Raw genomic sequence first — 23,884 nt, forward strand, 5'->3', positions numbered from 1 at the left:
GTCTGAGCATTCCTCGCTGCACTGTACAGCATACACCACATTGTTAAGTTTGTATTTTGGCGTTTTGTCTTTTGGGTGAACCAGTTTTTGTCTGAGCGTGTTGCTGGGTCTGAAATGCACCGGGATGTCATGCTTGGAGAAAACTCTCCTGAGTTTTTCTGATACACCAGCTACATAGGGGATGACAATGTTGTTGCGTCTGTCCTTCTTATCCTCCCTCGCTGGTGTCTGGTCTTCTTTTCTGTGCCTCTTTGCTGACTTTAAGGACGCCCATTTAGGTCCTTTCCTTTGGCAAAATGGGTCAAAAGAAGGACTTGACAGGCACAGAAAAGTAAAAAATAGTGAGATATCTTGCAGAGGGATGCAGCAGTCTCAAAATTGCAAAGCTTCTGAAGCGTGATCATCGAACAATCAAGCGTTTCATTCAAAATAGTCAACAGGGTCGCAAGAAGCGTGTGGAAAAACCAAGGTGCCAAATAACTGCCCATGAACTGAGAAAAGTCAAGCGTGCAGCTGCCAAGATGCCACTTGCCACCAGTTCGGCCATATTTCAGAGCTGCAACATCACTGGAGTGTCCAAGAGCACAAGGTGTGCAATACTCAGAGACATGGCCAAGGTAAGAAAGGCTGAAAGACGACCACCACTGAACAAGACACACAAGCTGAAACGTCAAGACTGGGCCAAGAAATATCTCAAGACTGATTTTTCTAAGGTTTTATGGACTGATGAAATGAGAGTGAGTCTTGATGGGCCAGATGGATGGGCCCGTGGCTGGATTGGTAAAGGGCAGAGAGCGCCAGTCCGACTCAGACGCCAGCAAGGTGGAGGTGGAGTACTGGTTTGGGCTGGTATCATCAAAGATGAGCTTGTGGGGCCTTTTCGGGTTGAGGATGGAGTCAAGCTCTACTCCCAGTCCTACTGCCAGTTTCTGGAAGACACCTTCTTCAAGCAGTGGTACAGGAAGAAGTCTGCATCCTTCAAGAAAAACATGATTTTCATGCAGGACAATGCTCCATCACACGCGTCCAAGTACTCCACAGTGTCGCTGTCAAGAAAGGGTATAAAAGAAGAAAAAATAATGACATGGCCACCTTGTTCACCTGATCTGAACCCCTTTGAGAACCTGTGGTCCATCATCAAATGTGAGATTTACAAGGAGGGAAAACAGTACACCTCTCTCAACAGTGTCTGGGAGGCTGTGGTTGCTGCTGCACGCAATGTTGATGGTGAACAGATCAAAACACTGACAGAATCCATGGATGGCAGGCTTTTGAGTGTCCTTGCAAAGAAAGGTGGCTATATTGGTCGCTGATTTGTTTTTGTTTTGTTTTTGAATGTCAGAAATGTATATTTGTGAATGTGGAGATGTTATATTGGTTTCACTGGTAAAAATAAATAATTGAAATGGACGACTGTAATTCATTATTATCAGGATGTCCAAAAAACTCACTGAAAAGCCTTCAGCTAATCCAAAATGCTGCAGCAAGAGTACTGACAGGGACTAGAAAGAGAGAGCATATTTCTCCTGTTTTGGCTTCCCTTCATTGGCTTCCTGTTAAATCCAGAATTGAATTCAAACTCCTGCTCCTCACATACAAGGTCTTAAATAATCAGGCCCCATCTTATCTTAATGACCTTGTAGTACCATATCACCCTATTAGAGCACTTCGCTCTCGCTCTGCAGGCCTACTTGTTGTTCCTAGAGTATTTAAAAGTAGAATGGGAGGGAGAGCCTTCAGTTTTCAGGCCCCTCTTCTGTGGAACCAGCTTCCAGTTTGGATTCAGGAGACAGACACTATCTCTACTTTTAAGATTAACTTTCCTTTTTGCTAAAGTATATAGTTAGGGCTGGACCAGGTGACCCTGAATCCTCCCTTAGTTATGCTGCAATAGACATAGGCTGCCGGGGGATTCCCATGATGCATTGAGTTTTTCCTTTCCAGCCATCTTTCTTACTCACTATGTATTAACAGACCTCTCTGCATTGAATCATATCTGTTATTAACCTCTGTCTCTCTTCCACAGCATGTCTTTTATCCTGTCTTCCTTCTCTCACCCCAACCGGTCACAGCAGATGGCCACCCCAGCGTGGTTCTGCCAGAGGTTTCTTCCTGTTAAAAGGGAGTTTTTCCTTCCCACTGTTGCCAAAGTGCTTGCTCATAGGGGGTCATATGATTGTTGGGTTTTTCTCTGTATCTATGAAGCGCCTTGATGCGACTTATGTTGTGATTTGGCGCTATATAAATAAAATTGAATTGAAAAATGGGTATATATTTGTTTTTTGTTAAGTTGCCTAATAATTATGCACAGTAATAGTCACCTGCACACACAGATATCCCCCTAAAATAGCTAAAACTAAAAACAAACTAAAAACTACTTCCAAAAACATTCAGCTTTGATATTAATGAGTTTTTTGGGTTCATTGAGAACATGGTTGTTGTTCAATAATAAAATTATTCCTCAAAAATACAACTTGCCTAATAATTCTGCACTCCCTGTACAGCCAAAGTCATTAAGAACTCTCTTCAGCATAAAGAAGAACAAGAAGTACTGGAAGTGATCGTATGGCCCCCACAGAGCCCTGATATCAACATCATTGTAATGGAGGAGGTCACTGTAAGAGGGATGGACTTGACCTCCTGACTATGACTGATGTAGATGATAAGGTGCTGACTCTATGAATCCACAATCTCAACAGGGTTGTCCGATAAGAACAGATGGCGTATCCACAAAATCCACTGCCACTCAGGTATCTGTCGTTCACTCATTTATTTAGCAAGAATCCGAAGCACACATCCATAATGTGAGTGAGGGGATTTAACAGGCTGTAAAATGCTATATGCCGTGTGGTGAGTGATGGTGTGGTTTCTGTTGGAAAGAACATAAAAGTCTTCCATAATTATGTGAACAGAGTGAATTAAATGTGTAATACAACAATATAAACAATACTGGATAGTGGAACATTCAACCAAAATAAGGGAGTGTCAACAAATGCTAATTTTACTATTTACATAAATCCTAACTAGGCACTTTACATTAGAGCTAACATGAGAAATTAGTGACGGTCCCTTAATGACCGCACGGCAGAGGCTGCTTCGCAGTAAACGGCAGTAACAATCGGTAAACAAAGTGTGCGCCAAGGATTAAACAAGGGAGGATAATGGCCGCAGCAAAGAACAAACACGATAAAACACAGAAACTTACAGTCTCATGGACGCACACCGCTAACAGCATTAGAAGGAATGAAAATCCACACGGTGAGTAAAACTCTGCTGACTCTTCTCACCTGCAGCTCCGACCGAACTCTCTGCGTCGACGTGTGCGTAATGATGAGGTAGAATTGTGTCTTCTGATTGGGGAAGAGAATGGGTTGCCTCACCGCTCATTGGCTAAACGGCAGCAGTATGCTGATATCTTACTCCGCAGATGTGGCTCCGTTCGTGAGTTCTGTGAACTGGCTGGCCTTTTGTACAGCCGCCCCCAACTTTGCGGAGCAAAGGTGCACTTCACTTAGGAAGGTCAGGCAGTAGACTCCGGTGGAAGAGCTGGAAGTCTGATAAGTCGTGCCACTGATCGTGTATATGTCTTGTCTCCAACCTGTATCTGAATGGTTCGAACCCTGCCATCTGCTCTAGGGATTACTTGGCTGACCTTACCAACTGGCCATAGGGCACGAGGGAGCTGCTGGTCCACAATGAGAACGATAGTGCCAACAGTCAACTCATCTCTTTCCTGCTGCCATTTGTGCCGCATCTGGAGTGAAGGTAGATAATTCCGGATGTAGTGGATCCAGAATTGATCCGCCAAGGCTTGACATTGTCTCCACCTACGACGGCTCAGGAGTTCTGCTTCTGGGTAGACGACCTGTGGCATACCGGAATCAGGCCGCCCCATCAACAACATGTTGGGAGTGATCGGATCAACGTCTGCTAGGTCTGAGGAGACATAACCTAGCGGCTTAGAGTTGATGATGCTCTCTACCTCGCTGAGTATCGTCCTAAAGACTTCCTCTGTGACATGCTGCGAGCCGAGAATGGTATGCAGCGCAGACTTGATGGAACGAATCTCCCGTTCCCAGGAACCACCGAAATGTGGAGCCTGTGGAGGGTTGAAACGAAAATGAATCTGCTGGCTGGCCAACTGTGACTTCAGAGCTGGGCCGAGTGCGTTGAAAGCCCCCTGGAGTTCAGAGCTACCACCTCTGAAGTTGGTACCTTGATCCGACAGCAGTTCGAAGGGCTTCCCACGTCTCGAGATGAAACGACGCAGTCCCATCAGGAATGAGTCAGTGTCCATGCTGGCAAGCAGATCAAGGTAGACTGCGTGGGTCGTTAGGCATTTGAAGATGATCCCCCACCGTTTCTCTGTACGCCGCCCCATCTTGACAAGGTATGGGCCAAAGCAGTCCACCCCAGTTGAATAGAAGGCTGGGCGATGAAGTCTCAAACTGGATAATGGAAGGTCAGCCATCTTGGGAATGACCGGCTGGCTGCGCCACCTCCTGCATTCAGGACAGTTGTACTGTTGTACTGTTGACAGTTGTACTTGAGAACGGCAGCAAGCTGGGCTCCCACATGAGCAGCACAGAGCTCCAACCTCGGAATGGACTGTTGACGGACGGGAGCAACTCGAGATCGGGCGGCTAGGAAGGCTACCTGGATTCCCCCCATATGATCTTCTGTCCGAAGGTAGGCTACAGCTCCATATGCCTTCTCAGATGCATCGGAGAAGATGTGGATGCTCTGCTTGCAAAGGGATGGGTCTGTCTCTGGCTGCACGTAACAACGTGGCAGGGAGACATCAGGGAGCTGAATCAATTCACTTTCCCATGCATGCCACAGCTGCAGCAGGTCGATTGGCAGATTTGGATCATCCCAGTCTCTCCTTTTCCTCCAGAGATGCTGCACCAGGATTTTGGCCCGAGTGGTGTAAGGAATGAGAAGGCCAAGCGGATCATACTGCTTGGCCAGAACCCGATAGATGTTGCGCATTGTGGGCTCCACCAACTGCTCAGTGTGCCGAATCTGATATCTGAGCTCGTCAGACTGACAGTGCCATTGCAGGCCCAGAGTCCGCTCTGGTACATCAGTCCCATCGGGGGAAAACCACAGTTCACTGCTCTGTGAGACTGATCCAGGTGGCATATGACTGATGAGCTCTGGGTAGTTGGAAGCCCACTGTCGTAATTCGAAGCCACCGGTGAGCAGCAACTGCTGGATTTTGTTAACCAGTTGCTGGGCTTCGGGAAATGATGCGAAGCTCTGGAGGAGATTGTCAACATAGAAACATTTCTCCACTGTGTGACAGGTATCCTCGCTGGGGCTGCTGTGATCCAGAACGTGCCGCTGCAGAGCATAGGTGGCACAGCAGGGACTGCATGTCGTCCCGAAAGGCAACACTTGCCATTCGTAAACCTCTGGTTGCCTCGTGCGATCCATATCTCTCCAGAGGAACCGGAGGAAGGGCTTGTCCTGAGTCAAGAGGCGGACCTGATGAAACATCCCCTTGATGTCACTGCTCACTGCAATGGGATACTCCCGGAAGCGAAGTAACACACCCAGGAGCGTCGAGCCCAGGGTAGGACCAGGTAGGAGATGCTGATTCAGGCTGTTACCATTGTGCACGAAAGAACAGTTGAAGACAATGCGATCCTTGCCATTATGCTGAACCATGTGGTGTGGTATGTACCAGGTGCTACCATCCATCTCCATGTCTGCGATGGTCAGCTTACTCACATAGCTTGCATCCACCAGCTTCTGAATTTCCTGGTTATAGGTGGCTGCTTGTACAGGCGTCTTCAGGAGGCGCTTCTCCGTAGCTCGCAGGTGACCCAAGACAGAGTCCTTAGTGGAATGAAGCGGGACTGGTTCCTCTTTCCACAGCAACGGAGTGGCATACCGGTTGATACCATCCACCTCCACTCTAATGGTCTTCTCCTCTAGCATCTTGACAGCCATGGTATCCTGTTTTGAACGTGTGGCCACCTTCTCATTCTGGTATGGGAGAACATCCATCTGCCAGAGCTTGGCTACATTACTGAGAAGTTCAGCACTGGGAGTCAGGGTGCTTGTGAGTAGACACTGAGGAGTGGAGGCTTGATGTAGAAGAACCTTGGCTGGACCCTGCAGAGTCCAACCCAGCCGTGTCTTGAGTACAGCTGGTCCTCCCCGTGGACCCAGATGGACAGGCTCTATTGGAGTCAGGAGATGTGGGTAGTCAGAAGGATTGTGCGCTCTGACCCATCATCTAGGATGGCATATGTCTCTAGCTTCATTTTGCCATTATAGAGGCACACCCTGACCATTTTTCAGTAGCACACAACTGGTCCCCCAGGTTGGATCAACGTGGTACGTGACTGGTTGGACAGCTTCCTCCGACGGTCTGTCAGAGCTAGTGGATCGCGATGCATTAACCTCATGGAGTGTCTCCAAATGCACCTGATTGCATTGCTGGCATCTAGCTTTCAGGTAGCATTGCGCCTCTGGATGGTCCCTTCCACATCTCCAGCACCGCTTGCCTGTCTGAATCCAAGATAACTTCTGCTCTATATTGAGATTCTTGAAATCTGTGCACTGATTGAAATAGTGCTGAAGATTATTACAGAAGGGGCAGAATTTCTTTGGCTTCCCCAATTTGGAAACTGGACGTGTTGCCTGTTTTGGAGGCTCTGGACCTTTAGCAGGAGGGTCGTAGCCCAATAAGACGGTTGTGGTTGCCGCTGCAGATCTCTGCTTGGGTCTGGCACCCTTCCCACGATCCACACGTGGCTCTCGAGGTTGCTGAGGATGATGGAAATACACATCATCATCTTGGATGCGGACTTCATATTCAAGCCACTCTGCCAAATCTGCTAAGGTTGGGATGGGTGTCTGAAGAGGATTGATGAACCGCTTAAACTGCGCTCGAAGACTGTGTGGCAGTTTGGACAGCAGTCTGGTGACGTGTGACCCACACTCTAGTTCTGCTCTCCCCTCTTTCCCAAGCTGTTCTAACATTCCCACGAGAGCCCTCACTTTCAGGGCGAAAAGACGGAACGCTCGGCTGTCACCACTCCGTACCGGAGACTCTGACAACACGTCAGTGATCCGCTGCAGGGCAAGTTTGTGAGGTTGACCATACAGCTCTATCAGGGATGACATGGTCTGGCTGTATGGGTAGCGACTATTGCTGTAGGAATCGGCAATAAGGAGGGCGTCTTCCAACTTGAGGTGATCGACTAGCATCTGGTACTTGAAACGTTCAGTTGCATCGTGAGGCAGGATATTGTCAAGGGCCATTCGCAAACGAGCGAACTGGCTGGGGTCATCAGACGTGAAGTATGGAATGTGTGGTGTTGGTCCCCGGTACACGGTCTCTGTACTTGGTAGAGGTTCATGCTGACCATATTTCCTCCAGGCTTTGGAATCAGTTGGTGGCCAGCGAGGCGGGTCCCCAGTCATCTCCCGGAAGCTTTCTGGTTGTTGGCGCTGAAAGTTGTATGGCTCTGCATATTCAGGGGTGACCTGCCTCTTCACACATGCTCCAGGCCCATACTCGTCCTTCACGTTAATTTTCCCGACCTGTTCAGTCACAGGAAGTTGACTGTACTGATAAGGTGACGTACATCTGAAAGGACCTGAGGCTGCTGCACTAGCAGGAATTTCTGATACCGGAGGTGGTGGAACAGGGAATGGCTCAGCACTCTGAGGATCAAGTGGAAGTGATGCCTCTGGCCAAGGTAAATCCTGTATGTCATCCTCTGGTATGTGAAAGGAACGTACCGTGTGTGGGTAGTGTCTGGAGGCATGGTCAGGATGAGGAGACTGAGGCATGGAATCAGTCCACAAGGACTGCCTCTGGTCCTGGGTACTGGGGCCTAATGCAGAAGGTTGGGGAGCTGATAACGTCTGGAGGGCTGAGGACCGGAGAGAGAGGGCACCAAGCAGAGTCTGAACCTCTCGTCTGAGCTGATTATTATCTTCCTGCATTTCTCTCAGTGCTGATAATACCACGTCTGAGGTGCCATGCTGAGAAGTCTGGTCAGCTGGAGTGGCTGAGGTGTTGGGATGTGCCCCATGGTCATCAGGGGACTGGTTGTGCGACACATGCACCTGTGGTAGTGATCTCCTCGGCAACTGCACCAAGAAGTCATCGAGGTAACGAGGCCGATGACCATCGCGACGAGGACGAGGAGTGGATGAGAAAGCCATCTTGCCTGCGAAACTGTAACTCCGGCTCGAAGGACCATGTAATGGAGGAGGTCACTGTAAGAGGGATGGACTTGACCTCCTGACTATGACTGATGTAGATGATAAGGTGCTGACTCTATGAATCCACAATCTCAACAGGGTTGTCCGATAAGAACAGATGGCGTATCCACAAAATCCACTGCCACTCAGGTATCTGTCGTTCACTCATTTATTTAGCAAGAATCCGAAGCACACATCCATAATGTGAGTGAGGGGATTTAACAGGCTGAAAAAGTGCTATATGCCGTGTGGTGAGTGATGGTGTGGTTTCTGTTGGAAAGAACATAAAAGTCTTCCATAATTATGTGAACAGAGTGAATTAAATGTGTAATACAACAATACAAACAATACTGGATAGTGGAACATTCAACCAAAATAAGGGAGTGTCAACAAATGCTAATTTTACTATTTACATAAATCCTAACTAGGCACTTTACATTAGAGCTAACATGAGAAATTAGTGACGGTCCCTTAATGACCGCACGGCAGAGGCTGCTTCGCAGTAAACGGCAGTAACAATCGGTAAACAAAGTGTGCGCCAAGGATTAAACAAGGGAGGATAATGGCCGCAGCAAAGAACAAACACGATAAAACACAGAAACTTACAGTCTCATGGATGCACACTGCTAACAGCATTAGGAATGAAAATCCACACGGTGAGTAAAACTCTGCTGACTCTTCTCACCTGCAGCTCCGACCGAACTCTCTGCGTCGACGTGTGCGTAATGATGAGGTAGAATTGTGTCTTCTGATTGGGGAAGAGAATGGGTTGCCTCACCGCTCATTGGCTAAATGGCAGCAGTATGCTGATATCTTACTCCGCAGATGTGGCTCCGTTCGTGAGTTCTGCGAACTGGCTGGCCTTTTGTACAATCATCAAGTGTGTCTGGGATTACATGAAGAGACAGAAGCATGTGAGGAAGCCTACATCCACAAAAGATCTGTGGTTAGTTCTCCAAGATGTTTGGAACAACCTACCAGCCGAGTTCCTTCAAAAACTGTGTGTAAGTGTACCTAGAAGAAGGCAAAGGGTGGTCATACCAAATATTGATTTGATTTCGGTTTCTCTTTCGTTCATTCACTGGATTTTGTTGATTGATGAAAATAAATGTTTAACCATTTTTAAAAGCATTCTTTGTTTACAGCATTTTTCCTATCTGTCTAAAACTTTTGCACAGCACTGTATATAATGATAAGAGAACAGATGTGTCTTTCAAAGGTTCACAGCCTGAGCACAGATATATGGATGGAAAATTTGGGTTCATCAAATTTGTAGTGGTATGTTGTTCACTAGTCTTCTTCTCTCCTCAGACGTGTGTGGAAAGTTGCTCTGCTTGGTCATGACTGAAGATGAGTTCAGTCCTTAGATTGGATACTAGTACTGAAATTCATGTGAATGTAATCATAATTATGAGTATTTTTCCACATCACTACAGGCTGTATGTACACAATTTAAAGCTTTAGTAAACCAATAAACCAAGTACAGAATTAGTTTAATTTGTCATAACTTTGCTGTCTTCTGAATGACTTAATAATTTAATTTGATAAAGATTTCGATGAAGTATTCTGTATTTTATATAGGTTAAAAAAATAAAATAAAAATATCCCTCTTGTCCTGTGGGCGCACTTTGTTCTTTAAGCTCCGGTCCTCTACCAGAGGCCTGCGAGCTTGAGGGTTCTACGCAGTATCTTTGATTTTCCTAAGACTGCTGTCCTCTCTCATACTCAACACAGATGTTCCTGTACACTATAGTGTTCCATGTATGCCCTGCCTGCCAGCATCTTGCACCCTACCCATATGTGCTGGATTGTCTGAGAGCAATCTTTGCACAGCCTGCAAATGTGCAGACTGTGCACAGCCGGTGCAGCCAGTGCTACATCCCATGCAGGTGTCTGTCCTTCCATGATGGTTCCTTTCCTTGCTCCTCTTCCTTCTAGGGTTTCCTTGCCTGAGGTATTCACTTGGCACATGATTAGTAGTGGCCTTCCTAACTCATGGATGCTTGTTGTTTCATCCTGGATAGTGGTTCTGACCCTTACTAGTTCTCAGTCTCCAGTCTCAGCCAGTCTCTTGTGGTTGCGGCTCTTCTAGTGGCCTCTTCATGGTTCGCATTTGCCTGTGGGATACTGAGGTACTTGTAGCTATCTTCCTCCTGGTAGTGCAATCCCCTCAGTTCTGACTTTCCCTGTCTTTGTTGCCATCCAACTACACTTCTCCAGTACGAATGACATTCTAATATCATTACTGTGGATCATAGTGGTATGGATCAGTCCAAGATTTTAATGTACATGACCCCTCCATGTAGTGAAGTCATCTAATACCCTCAGCACGTTTCCACCGACATGCTTGACTGGTGTTCTTTGGGTCATATTGACCATTTAAACACTCCATTTGCTGTCCTGTTTCAGCCAGGACATCCTGTATAATGAGCAAAATTGGTCTGCCCCTTATTCTAACTTAAATGTCATGTATATTGACCATTACCTGCAATGTCACATACACTCCATATTTACACTATGCCCAGCTGGTTGAGTCTCCCAGAGTCTCCCTTATTTGATAGTTGAAAGGTTACCAACCCTACTATGGTCCCAACTGCCTTCAGTTCTTCAACATGCTCTTAGGGCTGATTCTAGATCTTTCTCATGATGATCCTGTGATTTTCTTTTTGGTTTTGTTTTCATCATATTATCTTATTATATTTTCACCCTACATAATCTGATCTGAGTTTAATATAATCTCATTAAGTTCATGAAAATACATTATTTATTAGCATATGGCTGAAATGCTAATTTGTGAAATTTTGTTTCTATCTACACATTTTCCCATCTTAATGGAGGAAGCCTTGCAAAGCTTTGTAGCTCTCTTTTCAGTATGTCAGAAAACAAATGGAAGCTTTTGTATTTTGCACAACTCTGTTGCTTGTGAAGCTCGCACACAAGAATTTCACTCACATGTGCTGTACCAATGTACCTGCACATGTGATGTGACAATAAAAGTGATTTGATTTGATTTGATTTGGTGTCAAACAGCAGGTACAGCGACATCTGGTGGCTCCCACATCTTAGAGCAAACCTGCAACAGTTGAATCAAAGTGTCAAGACATTAAATTATATATATAGTTTAAAGTCTTGACACTTTGGACTTCAGCAGGTACATCCATTCAAAATACAAATGTAATCATAGTGCTGCCTTATACTTTAACTTTCTATTCGAGAAAAAGGGTAATTGGTTATGCTACACTGAATAAAAATAATTATCAAATAAATTGTATGAATAAACTGAAATGATTGGAGAATTGTATACATTACTTTTGTTTTTATAGCTTGGCATCAGGAGAAAATTGTATAGTTATAATTATGTATAGTATTATATTTCATATATAATATATTTCGTTCTTCTATGTGTTATTTTACCAACCTATGGCAGAGAGTGCCAGCAGAACCAGGCTCAGGATATATAGGCAGTATAGAGATCATGAACAACAGGCAGAACAAAATGAAAAGTACTGTAGACACTCAGTAAGAAAAATGAAATGAAAGAGTGGCAATTAAATGGGACAACGCAGTTTAAAGTAAGTCCAAAGCAGGAAAGTGATGTGATGGACAGAGAGTTTATAGCTGTTGCTAACTTGTCAAACCCTAAGAACCAAAAGTAAGCCTGCTGACTGAGAGAAAGTAAGTTCTGTGTTAGGATGATCTGGTACTATGGGACCTGATTATTAAAGATTTTATATGTGAAAAGAATTTTATATGCAATTAGGGACTTGATGGGGTCGCAGTAAAGAGAAGCTAATATGGGAGAAATGATCTCTTTCTCTCTGTTTCACCTGTCAGTATTCTCATCGCAGCACTGGATCAGAGGAACGCTTTTCAAGGAGCTTTTAGAGCAACCTGACAATAATGAATTACAATAGTCCAGGCTAGAATTAATAAATGTATGGATTAGCTTTTCAACATTGCTCTCAGACAGGATGTTTCTAATTTTAGTGATGTGGTGCAGCTCAAAGAAAGACGTCCTGCATATTTATTTAATGTGCACGCTGAAGAACCTGTCCTTTCCGTCAAGGGTAAAGGCCATTCAGAACATCATGTTTCTAAGCCCTTTAGGGTAGAGTACAGTAACTGCAGTTTTGTGTTTTTGTGTGTTCAAGACATACCTGTAGTTTCATTGATTTGTGCCATATGGATAAAAATGAAAATGTATATTATGTATTCTAATAACATTTCTTACAAGAAGCATGTGTATTAAGTGATTGTCCAGGTACAGAAACCTGTGGAACTCATACAATAATTTATATGTGAAGAAGTCCCTCTCATTATATGAATGCTGTACTGACGGTTAGCAGTAATAAGTAGAGTACTGCCATGAAATGAACAAGATTTGGGCTTGAAAGCAGAAACCAAGAATAAATGTTCAACAGATGTTTTTACACACAGGCAATAAACACTGAACTGCAACAAGAGAACTGTTTGAATGTCTTCTTTCTGGGCAAGCAGATGGACAGCTTTCCTTCTCACGTCTCTTCCTCTCCTTAACTCTTTCTCAGCAGGTTTCCTTTTCTTGCAGACAGGTGTATCTCTGCAGACCCATGATGTCTGGAAGCATCTGTGCAGAACATATTCAGGTTAGTCAAAAAAACAACAACAAAAAAAAAAACATACTACACGAGGAGCCAAATAACACCACCACAGTCAGTGAAACAATCTGGCAGCAGCTGAGGGAACTCTTTAGCCTTAGGTAGTGGGTGAGTAATCATCAGATTGCACACAGGTGAGTGATTATTGAACCGCTTCCAGGTACGCAGGCAGGAGAAGTGCACGAGCCGGGACAAGGCTCCAATTCCAAAACGCACAAGCAGAATTATAAACACACACACACATAGACAACGGAAAGAAAAAGAAGACCATGACAAGTCCACAATCAGAGGCCATAAAAAGAAATAGATGAAGTGTGGGGGACCAGAATGAGATATGTGAAAGACTTCACGGGGCAATCGTGGCTCAAGAGTTGGCAGGTCGTCTTGTAATCGGAAGGTTGCCGGTTCGAGCCCTGGCTCAGACAGTCTCGGTCATTGTGTCCTTGGGCAAGACACTTCACCCGTTGCCTACTGGTGGTGGTCAGAGGGCTGGGCAGCCTCGCCTCTGTCAGTGCGCCCCAGGGTGGCTACAATGTAGCTTGCCATCACCAGTGTGTGAATGAGTGGATGACTGGATGTGTAAAGTGCTTTATACAAATACAGGCCATTTACCATTGATATATTTAAATGTACTTGGCAGCATTTTATGGAGTCGTCGTGCTAGTGACTCTGTTACTTTGTTATTGCTGGACATATCTAGAAAGAAGAGAGGAGCTCGACTGTTTACAGATCTGCAGGCTTTGTGTTAAGAAAACACAAAGAAATTAAACTCTTGCAGCTGAGTGAGACGTTAACAAGTAAGTAAAACATTTAGCTACAGACATTTTCTTACTTCCTTCAACTTTGTCATTTACTCAATAAATTAATGAATTAATTAAAAAATTAAGCCATGCACTGACATGCATTTGGACTTACTTTTACATTGCCCACTTGCACTTCACTATAATTGCAACAGATGGCACCCTAATACAAGATCATGTGCTGTGATGGAGTACTGCACAATGACATGGAGGCACGGATGAAAGAGCTCTGTGTTAAAGATATCTTTGGTGATGCGTTATGCATAGTTATAATGATATTGTTACAAGATATAGCAAAAACACAGATAAAGATAGAAGTTGGTCTTCTTCTTCTACAGTGGTGTTTTACTGCTGTGTGAGGCCGACACACACGCAGCCTTACAAAGATTCAGACGCAAAATTCACAAACCCTCTGCTGCCCTCCATGAAAACTCCTCTCATTCCTCAAGAGGCATCCCCTATCTGTGTACAAGTCTATTTCCTTCCACTCACATGTCCTCACTTCAGTAGTTACACTGCACCTTTTGCACTCACTCTGCCAGTGTTAGCACACAAGCACACATGCTAGTGGCGCACACACGCACAAACACACACAGCTTGTCAACTCCCCGCTGCTGCTAACAGATGACAGGAGGCCTCAGGATGAAGAAAGACAGTCAGTGTTGTGCTGTGGAAGCACGGGGCAAAAATACATGTTTGTTTAGACAGCATCCAGATGTGCTATGTGTGTTCTGAGCATAAAGTGCAGCCAGAAGATGTTGAAAGGAAGGATGAACCGGGTGCACTGGTAATCCAGTTGCTATGAAAATTATAAGCCATGCCTAAACATGAAGCAATGCACTTTTGTTTCTCCGGGTTTCTCTTTGTGGGTTTATTTTATAACGCTATGCTAATTCAAATGCAACTTCCTTGAAGGCTTTATTCTGGCCTTAACACCAGTCACTGTATGCAACAGTCTTTGTCTGCTCCCTCCTCTAAAGCATGATCTCACAGACCTCTGTCTTGGCCTAGTTTTATATGAATGTGAAATCTTGAGGGTAGATGCACCCCCCCCCCCCCCCTCCCGGTGAATAACGGAGCTTTTTATGGACAGAGAATGAAGGCTTCAATAGTTAAGGCAACATCTGGCTCTGGAGAAGCCAGAAGCCTGAATAAAGAAAATGCAACGAATGACTGTTAATGTGGGTGATTCTGTTGTGCAGGAGCAATATTGTGCTTTCTTATGTGGAGATATATGGCAGTGATAATTTGTTACGTCTCTTAGGATGATCACTACATGTGCGATTAGAGGAAGAGAGTTATTTAGTTTGCCAGATGTTTTATGGTAGTCTGGTGCATTCGCAGACATTTCATCACCATCTTGATGAAATGCCTTTTTTTTCATAATTTATAGTTCCCTAAAGCTAAAATAGATTTCTTTCAGAGACACTAATCAAACTTTGCTTCAGTTCTTACTGAAATAGTTCATTATGTGCCTTTTATCAGTTGTTATGAAGCAGCAACTCCTGGCTCTGAAAAACGCAGCAGTTCCCTGGAGTTCACTTGAGGCTGGCTCCCAAAGCGAGTCAGTCCCCATAGACTCCCTGCTAAAATGCCCAAGTTAAAAGTATTAAAATCATGTTTTTTTAAATCCTGTTTTTTCCATTACCCCATTTGCATACTGCTGAGGCTAGCGAAGTAGTCGCTGATGGCTTGCTATGTGGTTCAAACCCTCCAAGATGTTTATAATACAGTTCTGTAAAATCGATATTTTATTGATCGGTTATTTAGCAATAATTAGCACATATTTCAATCTGTGTGTTATATCCTTACCATTTACAGATGCTAACCGACTGTGCTTAGTATTCCACCCTTTCCAACACTTCTGTCTCAATGAATAAATGAATAAATCAACATCACAGTTTTTGATGGCTGCTTAAAGGCTAATGCTGAAGTTTTAAAAAAGGAAACAGTCTAGAAACCAGTGGGTGACAGCAAGGTTGTTGTGTCCATCTTTTAGGTACAGTTTATAGTTGTTCTCACTCCCATGTATGTGTCACTACTTGGCCTTACCAATTGCCTGATAACACTCAAACGGGTTAAAATGCTAGAGTTCACATTTCTAGCTGGTTAGTCAGATAGAACAGACCAAAAAACAGCAGATTAACAGACAAAAACTAACAAAACAATAAATAATAAAACCAACAAACAAACATCAATCTACTACAAGCTTTTCAAATATGCATAGCTAGTATTGCCATGCATGCATTTGAGAGATGTATCTTATATAGCGCTTTTCTTTTTAAACAGCATGCCTCTTTCACCCAAACACTTGTTGTTCTACGTTTAACTGATTTCTATCTAACATTCACACACAGTACCGTGAACGCATCGGCAGTAACTAAGGGTTCAGTATCTTGCCCAAGGATACGTGGACACGGAGACCCTGGCAGTAGGCTAAGGGGTCGAACCAACAACCTCCCCGTTAGTAGATGACCTGCTCTGCCTCCTGAAACACCCCAAGAGCACAAAAACGGGGGGGATGCTATGTAACATGAAAAAAAGTCTGTATTTCATATTTAGATTTTGCAAATTAGCCCGTTCATGATAGAACTGGAATGGTTTGAATCCGTGGGTGACACCATCGTGGTGGTCACTGTGGGTCCGGAATATTTGTTGGTGTGATTTCAAATTTAAGGTGAAGAAAGGCTGAGACGCGCTCTGATGCAAATCCGCCCCCCACGCCTCTCCACCCCTTATGCTGCTGCTGAGCCCGCTTACGTGAACGCGCTCCAGCGCTGTCATCAGTACAACATCAGCATCTTTCGGGGGGCGCGCAGAGAGAGAGGGAGAGCGAGAGAGAGAGACGGGAGGAGGAGGAGGAGGACGGAGAAAGCGAGAGAGAGAGAGGTCTGAGACACACTGGATAAAGGCGACAAAAAGCACGATGATAATGGAGTCGAGGCGGTGGAGGATGTCGGATTTACGAGAAAGGACTGTTGAAATTTGACAGAGGGCTCGTGTTAAAGGCTGGTCTCCATCTTTTTTTTTTTTTTTTTTTTTTGGTTTTCCCTTTTTCGTTTCACCGCGTTTGATTTTTTTTTGCCCCCCTCCCTCCCCCCACATGCTGCGTGGACAGTAGAGGCGAGCAGAGGAAGGGGAGCACCCCGCGGATCCCTGGGAAGCTAAAAACGGGGGTCCACCGCTGGCGCTACAGGCATCTCATCTCACGGATGGTAATAAAAGGACATCATGATGAAGACAGCTCTGGACTGATGGATGAGGATGGAAAAGCAGCTTTAACCCCCTCCACCCAGCGACTGTGAAATAAAGGGGGGGAAATCCTATTGTGATTTTTTTAATTGTTAATCATTTATAGTGTAGCCCTGAGGAAACGAGCCTTAGACAGCAATGTTGAATCACTGGTGTTAGTAAATTATTCATTAGGAGTATAGGTAGGCTATGATTTTTGTATTGCTTCAATGTAGCATTCCCATTATTCTTTCCCCCCCACTATGTGTAGTCTTGTAAGATCACACACATATGTGCAGGTCTGGTTTTATCGTGTGCTTATGTAGGCCCTTTTAACAGCCAAGAAACAGCCAAAGCGAGGGAAACATTAGCTTTCGTGTAGAAGAGAAGAGATTATCTGAATAGTGAGGTGTGTCGAGCTGTGCGGGGGCTTTTACATCTTTTACATCTTTTTAAAATATATATATATATATATGAGAGTGTAAAGAAGAAGCGGGACGGGGGTGTAAAAAATATCTAAGAAGAAGGAGAGGGGAGAAAAAAAACGACCAAACATGTTGCCTTCCCAAGAAGCCTCCAAGATCTACCATGACAATTATATGCGCAACTCCCGAGCCATCGGGGTGCTGTGGGCCATCTTCACCATCTGCTTCGCCATCGTCAATGTGGTGGTGTTCATCCAGCCCTACTGGATCGGCGACAGCGTCAACACGCCGCAGGCCGGCTACTTCGGCCTCTTCCACTACTGCGTGGGTACCGGGCCGTCGCCCAGCCGGGAGCTCACCTGCGTGGGCAGCTTCTCCGACTTCAGCTCCATCCCGTCCGGAGCCTTCAAGGCGGCCTCAGTGTTCGTGCTGCTGTCCATGGTGCTGATCCTCAGCTGCATCGCCTGCATGGCACTCTTCTTCTTCTGCAACACCTCCACCGTTTACAAGACCTGCGCCTGGATGCAGCTGCTGTGCGGTAGGCATCCCCCCAATGTTTGTGCCATGTGTCGCTTAGAATGGAAAGTGTGTTTGGAGTCGCGGGGAACCAAAGAAACGTAATCAGGTGAAAAACACCCCCAAACCAATCTGGCATTTCTGCTTCATTTGCAGCAACCACTGGTGTTGGTGTTGCTGTGTTCAAGGATGGATTCACCAAGGCTCTGGTCTTTAAAATAATAATGATAATGTTCACGTAAAAATGGATAGCCACTTAAAATCCGCTGGGCTCTCTTAGATAACGGAAGGTATCGTAACAATGCAACCTTATAGGAAAATGTTCAAAACGATTACAAAACAAGGGAGACGTGTGAGGTCAGAGTGCTGAGAGTCAGCGGCTCAAGCCTCCGTAGACTCGGGAAAATCTCCTGACTTCTCGAATGAGAAAGGTGAAAGGTGTAGTCCTTAGGGGTGTATAGGCTATGACTCATTTTGCATCTTATTAGAGGTGAAATACAGATTTTATTCCAATATATTTATTTGTTTATTTTTAAACTCCTGCAATGACAGCCGGGAGACAGTAGGAATACATTTTAGCGAAGCGCACTGGAAGCAATAAGGCAGGCAGCTGGAGCTCCCCAGAACGTAAGCATTGATATTCTGAGGATACACCACAGCATCTGTAAGGAAAGCGGCAGGATCACTGCTTTATGCCGATGTAATGCAAATGCCATTCATTCACTCACTCCACCCGTTTGTAGAGGATATGATGAGGTCGGGTGTGATATGTGCGATGCGACGGAGATGTGAATTGCTGTGACTGAGGGCTTATAACGGGCCCTGTTGCTATTTTCAGGGATGATACCCGGTCGATTGGATTACTGTGTTCAGGGGAGAGATGCTTTGTCCCTTCTTTGTGGTTAGATTGTTAGATTACACTTAGAAATGATTAGGGACAAATGGTGGCTTTTCCAAACACATGGACACACTGAGTTCCTGCTGTCTTCTTGGGATGTGGAAGAACAGACGTAGCTTCGACGGTTCAGTTTAGATCTGTGTGGCTGCCACAACTGTAGATGCTTACTGAGATGGTGCTGTAGTAGAAACAAGGGATTTTTTTTTCTTTTTTTGGAATCGCTTAAATATCACCCGTCACTGGAAGGAAGATCAGGATGTCTGCGATTACCAGAGGTTCATCTCCAGGCATTACTGCATGTTTCCTGACATTTAATGGCATTAGCCATTAGCCTATGGAAGGATTTTTAAATGAGCAAACAACAAAAGATGCACGATTACAAGAGACCAGTGGCAATCTAAATTAAATACTTATTTGAGAAGCTGGAATAAAAAATAAATCAAAATAAAATAAAGGAATAAAAGAAACCACAGCCTCTTATCTAACGTGAATTTGTTACTATTTGTGGTGTTTTAGCGAACATAACACAGACCCTTCATTGTGTTTTGGGTCACATTTTTGTTCCCATTTGTTGTGTTTTGGCTAACAATATACACTTAGAAATTTTGTATTCTGTGTTGTTTCTTTTGTTTGTGACTGTTGTGTAAGAAAAACTGTCAGCACATTTATGATGAGATGACCACGTTAGCAAGATTGGAGCAATGAGTAAAGTGAGCTCGGTGCAGTGCATCTCAGAGGGTGCTAAAAAAAAAAAAGAAGAAAAATTCATGATCCGTCTCATATAAGCAGTTCTCCTAGCGAGCCTCCAGTGTATATCTGATTTCTTTATAAGCTGATCAATGTGATAAATAGGCCAGGCAGAATAGCGTGGGAGTCAGTTTTCTGTACAGAAACAGTCAGCATACTGAATGAGAGGGAGGGAGGATGACGGGGAAGCAGAGAGAAAGAGATCAGCACTTTTTTTCCTCCTGTATTGTTCTTTTCCTCATCCTCATCTGCCCACTCTGTCCTCTGTTGTGCTGAGTGTGTCGAAATCAGCAGGAATCAGACACAACAGCAGAGGTACAGATTTTGCTTTCTTTATCAAAACCCGTATGGCTTAATAGAAATTGAACCTCGGTTTTCCCACACACAATTAATCAAGCACAACAACAGCAAGGAGCTTTTTATGAGGAAAGATTCTAATGTTTTACATAAGAATGTGGGTAAAAGGAAATCTGCCTTTCTTAGTTGTTGTCTTGTAAAATTTTAATCACGGATCAGTGAACACTGTTGTTCAGTCAGAGCTGCTGGTGTCTCATGTACATGTGGTCTGGTGACACACATGTGGTGCTAGGGTGGCCTTACTCTTAAGTCATGACATTTTAAAACAAACCACAACCTTTTCCTGAATTTAAGCTCTATGAACAAAAGTGCTGGGCCACACACACCTACAGGAGGTGCTAAGCTGTGAAGCTCCTGGTGCACAGGTTTTGTGCTGATGTTAATGCCAGAGGATGTTTGGAAGTCTGCAGTTATTGAGTCAGCAGAGCTTTCGTGGCTAATATGAATAATGTAACTCAGCAGTCTGCAACCCTGCTCTGTAACTTCACGTGGTTGGCTCATTCATGGCTCACTTGCTATGGTTTCCACTTTGTAATAATACAAGAAACCTCATAAACTTGCTCGTTGCAATAGTGGTATCTAATTCCAATGAGCTTGTTAGAACGACTTGTTCTTTCACACTTTTGTAGAAGCAGACAACATGAATAGGTACTTGATTTTACTGAAAACACCTCAATTGAAAGATCAAGGAGTGTAATACATCTAATACAGTTTATGTGCTCTTCAGATACAACTTTATAATAGCAAGTCAGTTCATTTTAATCCAACAGGGTGCCTATTTTCTAAACATTTGCATAGTTTCATCAGTATCAGTTACAGATTTATCATCCAAATACTGTTAATAGATGGATTAAAGACCAGCTGCTAACCAATTAGCAAACACTAATACTCAGTTCTTTGTGGTTTTGATTTAACATGGTGCTGGAAATATTCTTTAGAGATTTTAGTCCATAGTCATGTGATAGCATCATACAGTCAAAGGAGCTTGCAAAGAAAAGCGTCTGGACTTCTTTAAGTTGCTTGAAGACGTTTCACCTCTCATCCTAGAAGCTTCTTCAGTTCTAAGGTCAAATGGTGGGGAGTCCCAGATTTAAACCTAGTGGGAGTGACCCCCCACAGAGGGACAAAAGGACCCCCTGATGGTCCTCTAATCGCCTGAGCCAAGGTGCGAAACTTGGTGTGGGTCCCAATCTCCAGACGCTTTTCTTTGCAAGCTCCTTTGACTGGATGACCTGGATGACTGAGAACCTTCACAGACATAGCATCATACAGTTACTGTAGATTTGTCGGTTGATGTGAATCTCCTCTCAGTTATTGTTCTCAGCTGACAGCAGCTGCACCCAGTTGGTCATCTGCTGCTGTAGCCCATCTGCATCAAGGTTTAACATGTTATCCATTTAGAGATGCTCTTCTGCATACTTGGTTGTAGCTACTAGTTATTTGAGTTCCTGTTGCCTTCAGCTTGAAGCAGTCTGGCCATTCTTGTGTGATTTCTGACTCCAACAGTGCATTTTTGCCTACAAACTGTCGCTCTCTGTATATTTTACCTTTTAGACCATTTTCTGTAAAACTCTAGAAATGGTTGAGTGAGAAAATCTCTGCAGATGAGCAGTTTTGCAGTTCTCAGACCACGTGTCTGGTCCCAACAAACATGGCACATTAAACCCACTTTAAACATTCTTCATTCTGGTGCTCAATTTGAACTTCAGCGAGTCATCAGCATGTCTGAATGCATTGAGTCGCTACCATGTGATTGTCTAAATAGAAATTTGCATTAATAAACAGTTGAACACGTGTATCCGATACAGTGGCTGATGAGTGTACGCTTAGTGGTTCCTTTTACAGTTCAGAAGTTGTGTTCTGTGGCTGTTACGTTATGAACGGGGGATTGTAAAAAAAAAATAGGTTTGTGGAGCTATTAAGAAAATCTGAATGAGAGGCAGATATAAATGTTTTTATTAGAGATGATTGGGTAAATACATTTTATAAACTGAAATGAGACTGGTTGATTTTCCTAAAAACACCTCAAACTATGTTTCTTAACTCTGTGAGATATAAGTTATCATTGTTGATGACCCTAATCTTAACCCTACCAAACCCTTGTTTTAGAGAGAGGCAAAAAACACTTAGGAAAAAGTGTAAAGTTTTTAATGCTTCAGAATTTTTGCTTTCTTTGTCTCCTGATTGCAAGACATGGCCGCATGATTTAAAAATTAAATATTCCCATTTAATAGGGTTTGGGTTTGTAATATCACCAGTGGCATTTCTAAAAAACGACCTAAAAAAGCAGAAGTATAAATTAACAAAAAAATTGCATTACAGAGGCAAAGTACTACAAAATTCACATTTCTATAGCATTCGCTCTAAGTTACCTGAAACAGGTAGGCCACCTCCTCCAGGAGGTCCATAACCCATCAGGAGGACCAGTGTCTGCCCCTTCGTGCAAGGTGGAACAGGCTGAGCACTGCCAAAGCTACAAAATGACCTCAAGGAGGACACTCGTGTCAATGTCACTGACCAAACAATCTGAAACAGATTTTATGAGGCTGGCCTGAGGACCCCACATCCTCTAGTGGGCCCTATTCACAGGCCCATGAAATCCTTGGACTCATTGTCAGATCCTCCCCTGGTTCCTGGTGGTGCACAACAGTGCACTTCATCATTTGGCAAGAGTATGCAGACAGTTCCTGGAGGATGAAGGAATGAAGGAACTGATACCACTGACTGGTCCCCATACACACCTGACCTAAATCCAACAGAATACTTCTGGGACATTATGTTTCGCTCCATCTGACACCACCGGGTTGAACTTCAGACTGTCCAGGAGCTCAGTGATGCCCTGGTCCAGATCTGGAGATCAGATCCTCAGGACTCCATCTATTGTCTCATGTTGTCAACATAAGTCACTTTCAGAAAATCACTTTAATGTTTGGGGTGTCTTTGAATTCAGCCCTCTGTATGTTGACCATTTTCATTTCCATCAAATGATGCGGCATCCTTTTTTCCCCTAACACATTACCCAGTTCATATCAGTATATAGATGCAGCATGATTTTTCCCTAGTTGACATCCAATGTGTTTTCAAAGTGTTCCTTTAATTTTTTGAGCAGTGTACATAAGAATTAAGCAGTATGAGGAATCAAGTGCATCAAATCAATGTAGCAGTCCTGAGTCTACTGAAACAACAGATAAACGCCCCTTCATGTCCACCATCCAATGCCCTCAGGCGTCCTGATGATTTAGAAATCTTTGTTGAACAAAATTAACAAAAACTGAAGATTTGCTACATAAAGGTTCTTTTTTATGGCGAAAGGGTTGTATGTCCCTCTCTAAAGATCCAAATACATTACTTTTGTAAGTCGTATAAAAAAAGGATGGAAGATTAGATCCAGAATTTATTGCTTACCATATAAGATAGCTAATCTTATATGGTAAAATTATAAAATATGGTTATATATAGTTATAAAATGTCAGTTTTATTTCCTCTTTGATATTCTGCTTTTAATTTGTGAGCACAGATCAAAGTTACTGAGTGGGTTTTTTTTATCTTTTCTGTGGACTCATATGATTTGTGGCGAATGTAAGTCATCTAGAAGGCATCTAGAATGCCACTCACCACCTTGAAAATGATCATTTAATCATCCCCTCTGCCCTGCTGGTTGCAGCAGCAGGTCTGCTGGCACAGAACAGTGACAGACTGTACCACAGTAAATACAGTAAGAGCCAATCTGAACCGCTGGTGGCTCAGATTGGCCTAAATGAACCAAAAGGTATCAGTTTGAGCCAGAATATTGCTGGTCACTTAGAGTGTGCTATAGGAACAAGAAGATTAAATAGAAACATCTCCTCGTGTTTCCATCAGCTGAAACTGCAGACACATTCACACATCTACACAGGTCAGCGATTTTCTCACTGCGGTTTTGTCCTATATTCTGGGTAAGTGTTTAGTCCAGTCAGGAAACTAGTGGGACCTACTGGTTAAGTATTGGTAAAACTGAAGATAAAAGGAGAAACTGGAACATGGTTCAAAACACTGAGATGTGGG

At 43.9% G+C, this 23,884-nt stretch overlaps 1 protein-coding gene across 1 annotated transcript in view; it reads left to right on the forward strand.

Moving 5' to 3' along the window:
• The first annotated feature begins 16,484 nt into the window (after window positions 1–16,484).
• Window positions 16,485–23,884, forward strand: part of LOC101469712 (LHFPL tetraspan subfamily member 4 protein) — a 37,964-nt gene continuing 30,564 nt past the window's right edge. Inside the window, exon 1 of the mRNA XM_004570006.4 lies at window positions 16,485–17,860. Within this exon, the coding sequence (XP_004570063.1) occupies window positions 17,452–17,860 (409 nt within the window). The 5' untranslated portion in view covers window positions 16,485–17,451. The remainder of the gene's footprint in view (window positions 17,861–23,884) is intronic.

This window comes from Maylandia zebra, linkage group LG20, assembly GCF_041146795.1.
Source record: "Maylandia zebra isolate NMK-2024a linkage group LG20, Mzebra_GT3a, whole genome shotgun sequence".
NCBI classification, from domain to species: Eukaryota; Metazoa; Chordata; class Actinopteri; order Cichliformes; family Cichlidae; genus Maylandia; species Maylandia zebra.